At 35.6% G+C, this 14,128-nt stretch overlaps 1 protein-coding gene and 1 long non-coding RNA gene across 2 annotated transcripts; both read left to right on the top strand.

The window, feature by feature from the left end:
- The first annotated feature begins 3,033 nt into the window (after window positions 1–3,033).
- LOC123313020 lies at window positions 3,034–5,759 on the top strand. Its single transcript, XM_044897681.1, has 4 exons — window positions 3,034–3,287; window positions 4,049–4,363; window positions 5,492–5,656; window positions 5,755–5,759. Exons 1-4 carry the CDS (start codon window positions 3,137–3,139, stop codon window positions 5,757–5,759), a joined length of 636 nt encoding a protein of 211 aa, XP_044753616.1. The 5' UTR covers window positions 3,034–3,136.
- A 910-nt stretch (window positions 5,760–6,669) lies between these two features.
- Window positions 6,670–11,200, top strand: LOC123314496. The gene is made up of 2 exons (XR_006537829.1): window positions 6,670–7,300; window positions 10,915–11,200. It is a non-coding gene; the product is annotated as an uncharacterized LOC123314496 (long non-coding RNA).
- The last annotated feature ends 2,928 nt before the right edge of the window (window positions 11,201–14,128 follow it).

The following is a 14,128-nucleotide window of genomic DNA, read 5'->3' as shown; positions in this document are numbered from 1 at the left end:
TCTATAGTCGGGTGTTCATTTCTGAAGAAAAACTCGTGAACTTTTCGCCGTATTACATTTTTATCGAAATCTGATAAGGACTCCCATTTGGTGGTCCGATTTTGATTTGTTGCCGGCTGTGATAGAACACCGGAATTTATGTATTCGGAAATAATTCTCCTAACACTTCGAGCTCCAATGCCAAGTCTCTCAGCAACTCGGAGTTCTACGTCCTTTAAACACATTCCTGCATTTTGAATAATCTCAATTTTATAAGTATTCAAAATCATATCTTTTATCTCGGCACTGGAGTGTCGTTTCAGACGTCTCTTTTTTGGAGGACTTAAGTCAACACGCGATTCCTCAGCAGTATCAGTACTTGACATTATCTTAAATGCTTGTAACTTGAATAACTTGCTACAACTATAAACCAATTTACGAAAGAAAAAGCAATGAATGATCTCTGCAGTTCTGCACAACAATTCGCATACAATCAATGAATCAAACGTAATGCGGTACTGCATTACTCCCACCTGCAAACATGGCGTTCCTGAAGCTTTGACCAATAAGAGGAGTACCTTAAATAAGATCACGCGCTGGTCAGTTTGTTTACGCTGGCCTCTCGGATTTGGATAGACTATAGGAAATATTCACATTCGACGCGGCGGACGCGTACGCAGCCGGTGGATTGTATGATTGTTATGCTGGATTTTTATGAGCGGAGTACCGAAAAATGAACTAATTTTTATCTGAATATCTAGTTCAGGTGTTCGGAAAATTTATATAGAAATTACTTTCTGAAAATGAGGACATGCCCGAAGTGAATGTATTTTAGCTCTAAGCTTTATGAGGAGGCTTAGCCTCCCTTGCCTCCTCTGACGAGCCGCCCTTGATTTTTTAACAATGAGGATATCAAAACAAGGCCTGGTTTCTGCGGTATCCCATGCACTAAATAATTAACTTGCTTGTGGTGCCAGAGGACCACAGAGTATATTAATTCAAAATCGGGTTCAGTTAATAGATTGACTATTAAGCTTTGGAAAAAAGCGACAGAAAGCATTATGGTATAGAGTGTAGGCTAGTTTTTGTATGATTAGAAAAATTAGTCAACCTACCCTATGCCTGGGGTAGGTTGACTATTCACCTGATGTAAGTTGAGCTATGAAGTTATAAGGGCCAAATCTATGAGGAAATAGGATGAAAGACACAAAAAGACCGGTGCATTGCTACTTTCTTTTTATTGAAATCAATATAGGCAATTTTCTGGCACTTTCATTGAACACAATAAACTACAAATGAAAATGCACAATCCGACGTTTGAAAATAACGCAATTTGAGTACCTGAAGAACAAACGAGGTAAACAAAGTAGTTTTTAAGTATTTCAGAACAAAACGAAAGAAATTTGCATAAAATTTAACTATTATGTCATACATGCGTCAAAACCTCAAAACTGAGGAAATCAAATATAGGGGAGACTAGGGAGCATTGATACATGGGGAGGCTTGATACAGGCTTATATCCGCCGTCTGTAGCCGTTTTCAAACGTAATATACTGGTGAACACAATTCTCTGGCAGAAAGCACTACATGACCTTAATCTGTAAGGCTAACAGTAGTTTGTCCGTGAAATATTCAACAAAGAGTGTTTCGAGGTGAGAAATTGTAAGTATTTACTCACGTTGCCTAAGGGTTTTATGATCATGCATTAATTTTTCAGCATAAACAAACATTTGACTGGGAAATATGCATAAACCTACTTAATTTACTGTTTTATTAGGTTGCCAAAATGTATGGGTATAAAATGAAAACATAAATTACTTTAAAACTTGCTTTCAGGGAGGTTTGAGACATTTAGGGTGGGGAGGCCTGATATATGTATCATCTTAAAAAAATATTCCGGAGCTGGTTGGACAGGCCTACATAAAGGCGTTTTTACCATCCAACCTACCTTCTGAACATGTTTCTGCACCTACGGGACCATAGCAAACCAGTATCATTGCTGACCTACCTAGTAATTCTGGATCAGGCGTCAGGTGTGCTCGCAATGGTGCCAAGAAGAATGTGACCGTCTTAGAAATGGCACAAAAATGTTTATATGTGACATTTGCAAGTGATAACAATGTGGCTTATATTTTCAGTTTATGTGTCTCATGCCTCCCAGTACACCGTATCAATCCTCCCATATGTGGGGAGGCTTGAGACATTTTGCATGTTTTTGTGTTCAACGTTTTGTACAGAATAGGATGTTTATATTTTGAGAATTCTATATTTATTTCGTTGAACGATTAATCGAAGAATTATATAATGTTATAAAAGTCCTGTTTCTTCATATATGAAGAAACAGGACTTTTATAGTCCTGTAAAATGAAATATATTTCATTTTACAAAAATAAATATTCCAAAAACGTATCAACCCTCCCCAGTCTCCCCTACCTACATAAAAGAAAGAACATGAATCAAACATTCGTTATAAGTACTTTGACAATAAATAGCCACGAATAAATAGGCATTATTACAAATATCACTAAAATAAATAATTTTCAATATTGAGTTCTTTCTTTAAAACTTTTTTGCGTGCGCGATGCCGCGTTCCGGTGACTAAGCAGAAGGAGGTGACGCACTTTTGTGCCTCACTGGTTGGCTCAAGTCTATTACGTCGTCGTCTAATTACGAGTTTTTGAGAGTTAGTCATCCTACCCCTATAGTCAACCATCCCCGGTCTCCCCTACCTATTTTTAGATGACCAATAAATCTCTATTTCTTCAGTCATATTATCGTGTGAATGAGTTATTTCTCCTGTTGGGGAATGAAGGCTAATGAAGGTACGTTTTTATATAGAAAATCTTTATTGGGGACATCGTTAAAAGTCAATCTTTTTGTCATAAACACTTTCAGCTGAGCCGAAGATAACATTGAAATCTTTCCTCATTAAACGGAATATTCAACTGTATTCAGGTGTAAAATTGTGCCATTCAACTAAAATTCTCAAAACTGACGAAGTATTTCTCCGAATCATTTATGTTACAACCCCTTCCATCGGTGGGAGAGGGCAAATTTTTCGAAATAAAAAGAAAGGCCCGAAATTTTTCAGCACAGTTCTGCGGTAACTTTGAAAGTGTAGAGATAATTTTTGACGTAAAAAAAATTTTGTGCGAAAATGAACGTAATTGCGAAATTGGTTAATGCAGTGGAGAGGAGACCAACCCTATGGATACCCAGCAAAACGGCAAGATGGGAGGATGTTGCCGATGAAGTTTTTGGTAGTGACTACGTCGATTGGTTGGTGGACGATACTATCGAAGAAAAAGGCAAGTTTCCAAAATTATTTGCATTGTATTTTATTATTTGTAATTCTTTCTTCTGAACTAATTACATGACGGCTCTCCAGATCTAGTATTATCAATGACAGAGGGTACAATGTTCCTTCCATCAGATCAAAATAATTGGAATTCATATCGACGAATTTACGCTAAAACGACATAAACGCCATTGGATAAATTTTACAGGAGACGTAAAAAACGTATTTTCTCTGGAATGATTTCTATTGTAATCAGCCTGTTTGTTGTATATTTTGTTCAATATATCTTCTAGAATTTTAAAGGCCATTTTTGGTAATAAATTCTTTTCATTTCGAGAAATTAAAGAAAATTTGTCGCTTATGCCATTCACAATTTTTATTTGTCGGTTATGTAGCCGATTATAATCAATTAAGATTTTGAGGATGAGCACAAACAAAATTTGCATAGAAATTTAATATCCGAAAAGTTCAGCATCTGAGAAGAGGGACAGTATCAAAATAACAGAATGTTTTTACTTATGGCGATTTCAATAAGGAATTCTTCTACCTTTGACAGACCTGATGATGCAATTATAAATTGTGCGAAACGTTGGCCATCACACAAAGTGGTTTCTTTTAATAACGTTCCCAAACCCAACAAGTATTTTCACCTTGATAATTTACTGGAACGAAAAATCTATCTGTTGATATGAATCTTTCCACTCACTCTGTATGAAGGATCTCTGCAATCTGCCATTCGATCTTCTAGAGATTAACGCATTATTTTTGCAGCTCTTTACTGCCAAGAAGAATGGGAACTGCTTCGTGATCAGTATATGAATTACATGGATTTCTTGGACAGAAATATACATACTAAACAAAAATGTTACCGTGACGGACATGTCTTCAAGCCCATGGTTTTGGATTTCCTTGGAGTTCCCTCCAATCGTGCAGCACGCCTGGTGGAAGCCACGGAAAATGGGAATTCCATTCCGCGAGATACGAGATATCGATACGATAAAGCTGAAGAATACAGTTCTGAGGATAAAATGATGATTCGGGAATTTTTCCGAAAACGGACACTGCCATCGATAATTGCTGACATGAGCATGCCCGTAAGAGGTGTTGGGATAAGATTCAGATTTGATGGAGGCCTGTTTAACCTGAAGCGCCTCAGAGCAAAAACCCGTACCAAGTTTATCACGGAACTTCAATATGCAGACGACTGTTCACTCATCGCTAGCAGCTCAGAGGATCTACAGATAATGATGGACACCTATAAACATATATACGAAGCTTTAGGCCTCAGACTCAATATTGACAAGACCAAAATCCTGGTAAGTCCGCCAGAAAGCCTTCAAACAGAAATCAGCCTGGACAATGAAACTCTAGAACAGGTCGAGCAGTTCAAATACTTGGGAAGCTTCATAAATACTAGGGCTAACCTTGACACGGAAATACACAACCGTATCAATTCGGCATCACGGGCATTCTGGAAGCTGAAGGACAGAGTGTTCCAAAATCACGACCTCAATCTGAAGACCAAGACAGCTGTTTACAGAGCAGTGGTCCTCCCAACGCTTCTTTACGGAAGCGAAAGCTGGACTCCCTACAGGCGACATATTAAACAGCTTGAACAGACGCAGCAACGTCATCTAAGACAGATAATGCACATCAGATGGTTTCACAAAGTTTCGAATGCAGAAGTCTTGCAGCGCGCGAGTTGTACAACAATTGAGACTCAAGTAACGAGGGCCCGACTCAGATGGAGCGGCCACATTCTGAGGATGCAAGACACAAGACTCCCCAAAATAGCTCTATACGGCGAACTCACTGAGGGAGCCCGGAAACCAGGAGGCCAGTATAAGCGGTTTAAGGATACACTACATCAATCCCTAAAATCAGTTAATGCTAATCATAACTGGGAACAACTAGCGTTAGACAGGTCACAGTGGAGGTCTTTGGTCCACAGTTATAGTGGAGAATCGAGAAGGATACAGCGGCGGCCAGATCTGGTTGGAGACTATCCATGCCCTGAGTGTGGAAGGATCTGCAGGTCACGGTTGGGTCTCTTTAGTCACAGGAGGGCACACAGTCGCAACTAGCACTAAGAAGTTACAAGTCTGTTCGAATTTTTTTTCTTCTTCTTTTGTAGATTTATTCCCGGTAACGGGATACAGCAATGAATGAATGAATGAATGAATGAGTGCAATAACACTAGGGATTATGAAAAAGTATGGCAGGAATTCCTGGAAAACGGTAAACCGTCAGTGGCTTACGATCCTGAGGCAGAAGCTGAAGATGTGGTGCAGCATAATGGTATTTGGTCGACCCCCGACATGGAAGCGATGGTCAGGGATATTTTAAAAACTCCTGATAGCGATCTGGGAAGCCATAGAGGTATGTACATCCATAATTTTCCATATACCAGAACATTTATGCGGTACTTCCATGCACTTATAATATACAATAAGTACATATTTGAATGATTTGTATAGAGTGACACCTTGATCCGTCAGTTATAAGAGTCTAACTAATATCAAGAAAAATTTATAGGAAGTTCGTGTTATAATGCGTGGTTTGATTCAAAAGATTAATTAGTTTTGTATATTTTATTGTTATAACGAACATTACCTCCAAAGTAACAGTTGCTTCTTGCTTCCCTACTATAATTTTTATTATCCATCGACACATCACTGATAATTGAATAGAATTGTTTTTTTTTTGACGAATACGAATCTTTATGTGAATAACAAAAAAGGACTCCTTATTTATTGTCATGCTTCAAGTTCAAGTCTCAAGCTCGAAAAATTTTCATTACCTATTATTATCACATACACAAGAAAACAAAATCGAACAACGCATTGAAAAGTCGTCAAAATCTCTCCAACTCAAACATGACCAAAAAACTTTTTCTGCCATCTCTGTGCCACCGTGTAAAATTCTGTAAAATTAAACCCACTTTCTTGTTTATGGGCGGAACCAGCCTTCGAGTCGAAGAAGGGGAATCGTATAGTGGAAGTAAGGACGGCCTCCAGAATCACAATGGTCAATAATAATAATAATATTTTCATCATAAAAAATACATTGTGATGATAGTCACATCATCGTGATAGTCAAATTCCCCCTCCTCTCTTGATCCGACATTGGCCGAAATCACATAAGAAATGGCCATCTTGGAGCCGCCATATAGAATTTTATAATTTCGATTAGAGTTGTTTTTTTTTATTATATTTTTGCCTTATAATGTTTTTATCATTTTACAATCCTTGGAATACGCTTTCAAATACAATGGATAAGATTGTGCTTGATCAATGGAAGTTTTTACGTGTTTTGTGCATCATATTCATGGTTTTGTCACGGAACCCCTCAACTACTTATGTAAATTGCCTCAAGTACTTATTTATTTTACGACTGCGCCTAGGGATTAGGATAATATAAAACTTTTACAGTACCACAGAGCACATAAGTAGTTGAAGTCTTCTGTGACGATACTTGAAACACAATATAAATTTTTTTTCCATAGCTTTTTACCTATTTTGAAGCCAAGGAAATTTCATGGATTATAAAATGATTAAATTAAACGAAAGGCATAATTTAAAAGAAATACGTTTCCATTGTAAGTTTGAGGTCGAATATTTACAAGGTTTGCTTACGTTTATGAATTTGTCCATTCGGATTATGTGTCAGTATTTAAATGTTGTGAATTTTGAAGGTAGGTAATGGAGACCTATTTTATGTGACTGAAGTAGAGAAACTGGGGAGTTTAAACCACAAAGTGTATTGGTAATGTTCATTTCTCACCTGTATGATTCGCAGCATGAACGCAAGCGTACGTCATAGATACGTGTACTTATTATTACGTTCTTAAAAGAAGTTTAGGTTTATTTAGTTATATTAACTTTATATTTCAGGAGCGGCAAAACGACCTAAAGTTCGGAGGCGTTTGTTTGCAGACTGAGAACGGACATTATATGAATTTCGCATTCATCATTTCACCGACAATTGGAAAAAAGACTGGAGCAATTTACAAGCAGTTCATAGGTATGTCATCTTTTTTCATTATTTCATATTCCTTATATATTCGAAAATCAGGTATTAATTAAGGATTATCAACCAGCGAAGAAATTTACATTTTTACATGTAGATGTGATTCGCAAACGAACGTCATAGACAAGTAAGAGAGACAGGAGAATTGTGAAAATTACTTACCTTTCTATCAGAAATAGTCTTCAGAATTTATCAGAGTAAGGAATTTTGCAGAAAAATTAATTTCTTCCCTTTTCATAAATTTCCTAATGTCAAGGAAGATGTGAGTTGTGACACCCATGTAATTGGTCTGTCAGATGAGAAACAAAAGGAACCACATAGTGCGTGTTCAAAAAAATTCGTCGTCAAAGGGTATATGGAATTTTGAACGTTGATATTCTGTGACTGAACGTATGTCTTTCCTTGAATTACTTCGTCTTTCCAAAATATAAACAATGATGCCATGAACCCTAATATTTCTTTCATTGTGTCAGATCACAAGAATCCAAAGAATCTTTTGTTTCAAGTTTGAAACTTAGAACATAGAATATTCTAAGGTTTGAAAGTTCACAATTTTCATGACATGAATCTTGAATGAATAGGGTACTCTAACGATTTGTCAAAATCAGCTGACCCTTCATTGCCGTGGGGCACACAAAGCTTTTTATTATCAGTGTAAAGAGGCATTTCTTAGGAAGTTATAGTCTAGTCACTCTAATCTAATGTAGGGAACCACATTTTTTCCAAAAACATGCACAAAACACAATACTCGACCAAAACAGCATGCGAATCAATGGAGGGAAAAGCTTGTGTGCCCCACGACAGCGAATGCTTAGCTAATTTTAACGAATCGTTAGAGTTCCCTATATAGTTATTGTATTTTTCGTGCTCATAATGATGTAAAAGGGTTCTACATATTTCATTGATATGAATAAATCACAGTAGGAAATTCTATATGTTTAATTCTGTGTAAATATTGAATTTCTGTGATCAATACTCAATGAAAATCCACAACTATACTAAAGAAATTGAATTAGATGAGTTTTATTAGAATGAGGTTTAGGTTTTTTATTCCTTACACTTCTCAATTCTTCCGACATATTCGAAACATATTAGAAATTGAAAAAATCATTGTTAATTTAATGAATTTTTATTGATTATTCTAGACTTAATATGTGAAAAATAGAATTCTTCGAATGGGGCCTCAGGAAAAAATCACAATGTGTGAGATAACACGATCATGTAGAAAATTCATGTTCGGTATCAGGGCTAATGAGCCAATCATAAAAAACTTTCCTTAGACTAGCTAGGTTTCAACAACTGTTGAAAATAATTATTAGGTAATAAATCAGAATTCAACTTAGCTATAAAATGGCATGATGATTTCTTATTTTATAACGATCTTCTGTTTGAGTTCCATAAAAAAAAAATAGGTCCCACAGTTTTCCTTTGACTGGAGAATACCAAACTATAATTTTTTGGGGATGAAACGCAAGGGTTGGTTATCAACCTTTTCAATTTTTTGATAACATGTCAATCTTTATAAACAAATTAAAGTATGTTTTTTAAACGGAGACTTCATGCAGTTGAGATAAAACCCAAACAGAGGTTCGTTAAGCATCTGTCATCATATTTCCAACATTGCTGATTGATTAACTCTGGGGTTTTCTTCGTTGGTCGACCATTTTCCTTTTTTTTTCGAACCTGTTTCACAGAAAACGTCAACACATCGCGAAACAGTACTTTGGAAAGATTGATAATAATCTATGGGATATTCTATGTAGTCGCTGAAAAATTTAGAGATTATTTTCACTCTTCAATTTTGAAGTACGATTCAACATCAGTAAATACTTTTTAAACCACCTTTATAATTTGCTGTCAATATTAATACAATAAATCCAATACGCTGACTTGACAGAAGACTTAGAAAATGGTATATATCAAACTAAGAATAACGTTCTGACACCTGACCCAGAATATCAACGTTGAAAATTCCATAACCAACTCGACGAAGAATTTTTTTGAACACATTTTTTTACTGATAAATAAATATCTAACTCATTTTTTTTGAATCGAGTACTTTAATCATTATTTGATATGACTGTAGGTACTTGAATATACAGATAATATCAAACCAAAAATCGAAATCTAATCTGATTAAAAATTATGCTAGACGTACCGAAGTTCGCCACCAGCGCAAGCTTCGTCAGACCTGCATTTGCATTTGAGGCCCTGAGTCCACTTTTCGATTTGCCTATAACAATAACTCGAACAGATTATACGATTTTCACAAAATGAGTTTTCAAACCACTACACGTTTTGTGAAAATCATATGTGAACTGTTTTAATTTCAATTATGGATTTTCATCAAGTATCGGCAACATCGATCCAATTATACCTACATAATATTGCATCTTATTCGGCTTACTCCTCTTCGTCATGACCTTTGCTTTTCTTATTAATCATTCTTTTTTAAAATTTTAGGGTGCATAATTTTCTCCTTCAACAAAAACCTCATTTGACATTTTTTATTTTCTAGCAGTTTCTAAATGCAGCAATTTCATTCTCAGTAAGAGTGCCAGTAAGCACAGAAGATTTGGTCATACGTCTATTCGGTTGTTTCCTTTTCCTTACCGCAGCAAAACATGTAGCCATTCATTATGTGATTTAGCACGGAAAGATAAATGAAAAAACTTTGTCAGAAAAAAAGATCATAATACTGACAATCTGTTCCAACTCACATAGGTAAAGAAAATCATAACATAGCCAGAAAGTGATTCCAAAATGAAAATGAGATGTCAATACAAAAAAAATACTAGGCCAGTGAATTTGAACGGGGCTGTTTGTTCGGTACTGAGGAATGATAAATATTTTTTCTACAAGCGTGCGCGTTTAACTTTTTTCCCGCACGCATTCCAAGTTGCAAAGAGTCACTTTCCCAAAACGTGCGGGAAAAACGCCTGCTATTTCTTTCCCGCACGCATTTGCGTGCGGGAATGGCTTAGCAGGGGGTTTTCCCGCACGCAAATATTATAGAGTAAATTAAATTCTATCAGTTTCTATGCATAGAACGTCAACGATGAGAAACCCATAGTAACGACATGCAGAATTACGCCTGTCATTATATATGAATCAATCCAATGAGATATGATCTGTTTCGTGAAATGGATATATTTATATATTTCAAGCGCTTGCAGAAAAAATATTGTTCCTAACTCTTGCGTAAAGTGTCTTGCCCGCACTCAACTGCTTAACCGAACTCTGCTTCGCATTGTTCGGGCAACGGCAGTTTCGTGCGGGCAAGTATCACTTTCCGCACTTGATAGGAAAAATAACTATTATCATTTCATCGCATTATGTGACATTATTGACAGTCGACAATAAGAAAAAAGACTGTAGCAATTTACACGCAGTCCATGGTTATGCATTCTTATTGTATATTATATTCTTTTTATCATCCAATACAATATAATAAAAATATAACTTCTAATAATAACCAAGGATTATCAACTCATGAAGAAATTATAATTTCCCCCATGTGATATGATTCGCAAGCGAACATCATAGATGCGTATTTGATTATGTGGTTGTTAAAAGTTAACTTATATTAAATTTTCTTTATATTTCAGGTCCAGCAAAAAGGTCTGAATTGCGAAGGCATTTGTGCCCTTATTACTGAGGAATGGCATATCAATCTCCCTTTCATCATACATCACCTTATGTCACTTAAGTGGAAGCCAACAATAGAAAAGTAATTTACAGGCAGTCCACCGGTATACAGTTTATTTAGTATTTAGTTTTCTTATTCATTATTATTATAAATGTGTCATTTTGTTTGTTATTTAAAAGTTCTGCATCATTACAATCGTTCCTTTATATCCGAGAAATATTCATTAAAGTTCCATTATTAATCGAGGAATTCTCTTCATTTTTGAACGAGCCCCTTAACCTAACCTAAACATTGACTTGAGCAGGAAATGGCTCTATGCGTTGCTTGAGTTACGTCTTAGACCTTGTCGTCTCAGGATAGCTGTGCCACAATATAATCTAGTCAATAATAATAAAATAAATCAATAAATCAATATTTTTTATTTAATATAATAATAATAATAACATTTTTAATAATAATAATAATAATAACATTTATTCGTTTTCCGTGTGGTTTCCGGTCGAAACCGCAACCAAAGTTGCACTCACTGAACGCAAATAATAAGAAGTGTTAACTCCCTACTATTCATTGGCAACAGAATTGGCCGCCATCTTAGGTGGCTGAGAAGTGGGGGAAGGCGGGAAAATTCAAATCGGATTTGAATCTTTCTTGCTTATATAGATATGAATAAGAGGTGTCGCGCACAAAGGCAATTTCTCAGTTTTGGTGTTTGCCTCTTTTCCGAGCGAAAACTGGCAACTGATTAATCACCTATGTGTGGATTGTCATAATAATTGAAGTGTTCTATTATTTATGATTCAGGAAGTGGAAAGTCATGAAAACTAGAATGTTGATAAATCATTTATTGAATGAATGATAAATACACATAAATTATTGTAAAATTACTTGAAAGATATATAAAATTTGTGAAATGATGATCAATTGACAGATTTTTTGAAATCCTTCATAATTTGTGTCACATGTTAGTGAACTTTATTTTAGCTTCCTGGTGTTTGAAAAAAATCATTATCATTTTTTCAGAAACAGGATGACTTTCGAAACAAAAATAGATATATGCAGGAAACACTTAATATTGAATAATAACTGATATCTTCATCTATCATGCAAAGACGTCCAAATAGTTTTAAAATAGAATTGTCAAGAAAAAACATAATTTTATATAATATATAAAAAAAATAACATTTAATAGAAAAATTAAGAATAAGGAGGTAATTAAGGAGGAAAAATATATAAAAAAAAGGAATATGCAAATAGTAAAAAGATATAAAAATAAATTCTTCAAATAAAAACTCTAAACCCTGAGTCCAAAATCATAACATTTGATAGAAAAATATCGAATGAAGGGGTTGTAAAAAGAACGGTTCATTCATATCTCCAACATGTATTCAACGAAAAACATGGAAACAGTAACGAAATAAATAAAAAAAACTTTGAATGCAAGAATAATACTATACCACAAATTATCACAGTAAGTATACAAAGGAAATTCAGTTAATTGCTTGTCTTGAAAAAAAAAACATGGAGTAAAGAGACATTATATATATGTACACAAGCAAGGCAACCATTTAAACAGTAATGAGAAAAGAAATATAATCTTTGAATAAATATAACCATCACATGATATCACAGAGTCCGTTACGTTACTATCACATCAAGGTTATTGAACAATAATGTTCATGCACTGAGAGAAAGTTCAAAATTCCAAACACGGCACCGACCACCGGCCGGCACTTCGAAGTTTTGAGCATGCTCGGCGGCCATTGAAGGTACCACCAATCAGAAGCTGCTTCTCAATTTCTTACTTCAGTTTCATACCCCTGCACTGATAGCGTTACCAGTGCAGCTTTAAAGCACCTTCTAACGCAGCTCCTACAAAAATATGGATCAGTAGAACAGCACAAAATTTGTATCCGGAGGTAAAATACCCTTCCATTTGGATCTTCGGGGGAGGGTGCCTGAGCGAGTGAATCATCGTACAACCACCAATGAAAAGCACATAGCTTTTGCAGCATGGAACGTCAGAACCTTGCTAGACAAAGACAACCCCAAGGCTGACAGACCCGAGAGACGTACCGCCCTAATCGATAAGGAACTGAAACGAACATCCATTTCAATAGTTACCTCACGGCTGTTTTCAATAAACCTATCTATCCATTGTTTCACTTACTGAAGAAATTACGAGTTTGTTCGCAATTTTATTTATTTTTTCCTTCTTTTTGTAGATTTATTCCCGGTAACGGGATACAGCAATGGAATGGAATGGAATTGTTTCACTTACTGAAGATAGAAAAACCATCTGATTTCGTTTATATGATCTATCTGTAAACCATTTTAGAATGGTTTTTCTAATCGTCAGTAAGTGAAACGATGGACAAATAGGTTTATTGAAAACGACTGTAAGTCAGCCGCCTAGACTCGCCAGTAGAAGGTATCTATCTGCTAGTAACATAATAATATACAGAAACATCATATAAATTGATTTTCCGGGATGAAACGATGAGATACAGAAATAAAATTATATCGAAGAGATTCAGTTGATGCGAGTCACCTGTATATAATTCCAGAAGCAGAGTAGGACTCAAGGAAAGCAACGTGTAGGATCCCTTACATTACAGCATGAGGTGTAATCACCACTTCTGTTTGCTCTTTCTTGCATGAAGAACAAAGCACCGCAAAATTGACATAGATCCAACATAGCTCCACATTTATGCGGTTGAGTACACATCAACTCCAATTCATCCGGTTGTATCGTGATGGCGTTTCTACAAGTGATACGACGTGGAATTTCGGTGTTCTTAGTAACCTAGATGACAATGATCTGAAAACTATCAATGAAAATTTAGCCTTCATAAAAGTAAATCTTCCGAAATCGAAAGAAAAAACTAATTTCTTTTGCTTATCATTTGTCACATAAAGATTTGACTGTATTAAACGGAAATATCATTCATACTAAGGCACTAAAATTAAATCTACTGAAAGATTTCGAATGATTGTAGAATACCAAATGTTGCAGTCCCAAACACCGTTGAATATATTACAAATGCTTGAAAAAAACTCATATCGCACCCCTTCTGGAGGCAAAACACAAAGCGATGAAAACAGCAATTAACAAGCCTGGCGATGTTGCAGCCCAAAAATGTTTTATTGACATAAAACGCGAGGTCCGTCAAGAA

This window comes from Coccinella septempunctata, chromosome 5 (assembly GCF_907165205.1).
Source record: "Coccinella septempunctata chromosome 5, icCocSept1.1, whole genome shotgun sequence".
Classification (NCBI taxonomy): Eukaryota; Metazoa; Arthropoda; class Insecta; order Coleoptera; family Coccinellidae; genus Coccinella; species Coccinella septempunctata.
The sequence above is the reverse complement of the archived record's forward strand: the minus strand, read 5'-3'. Positions and strand labels throughout refer to the sequence as shown.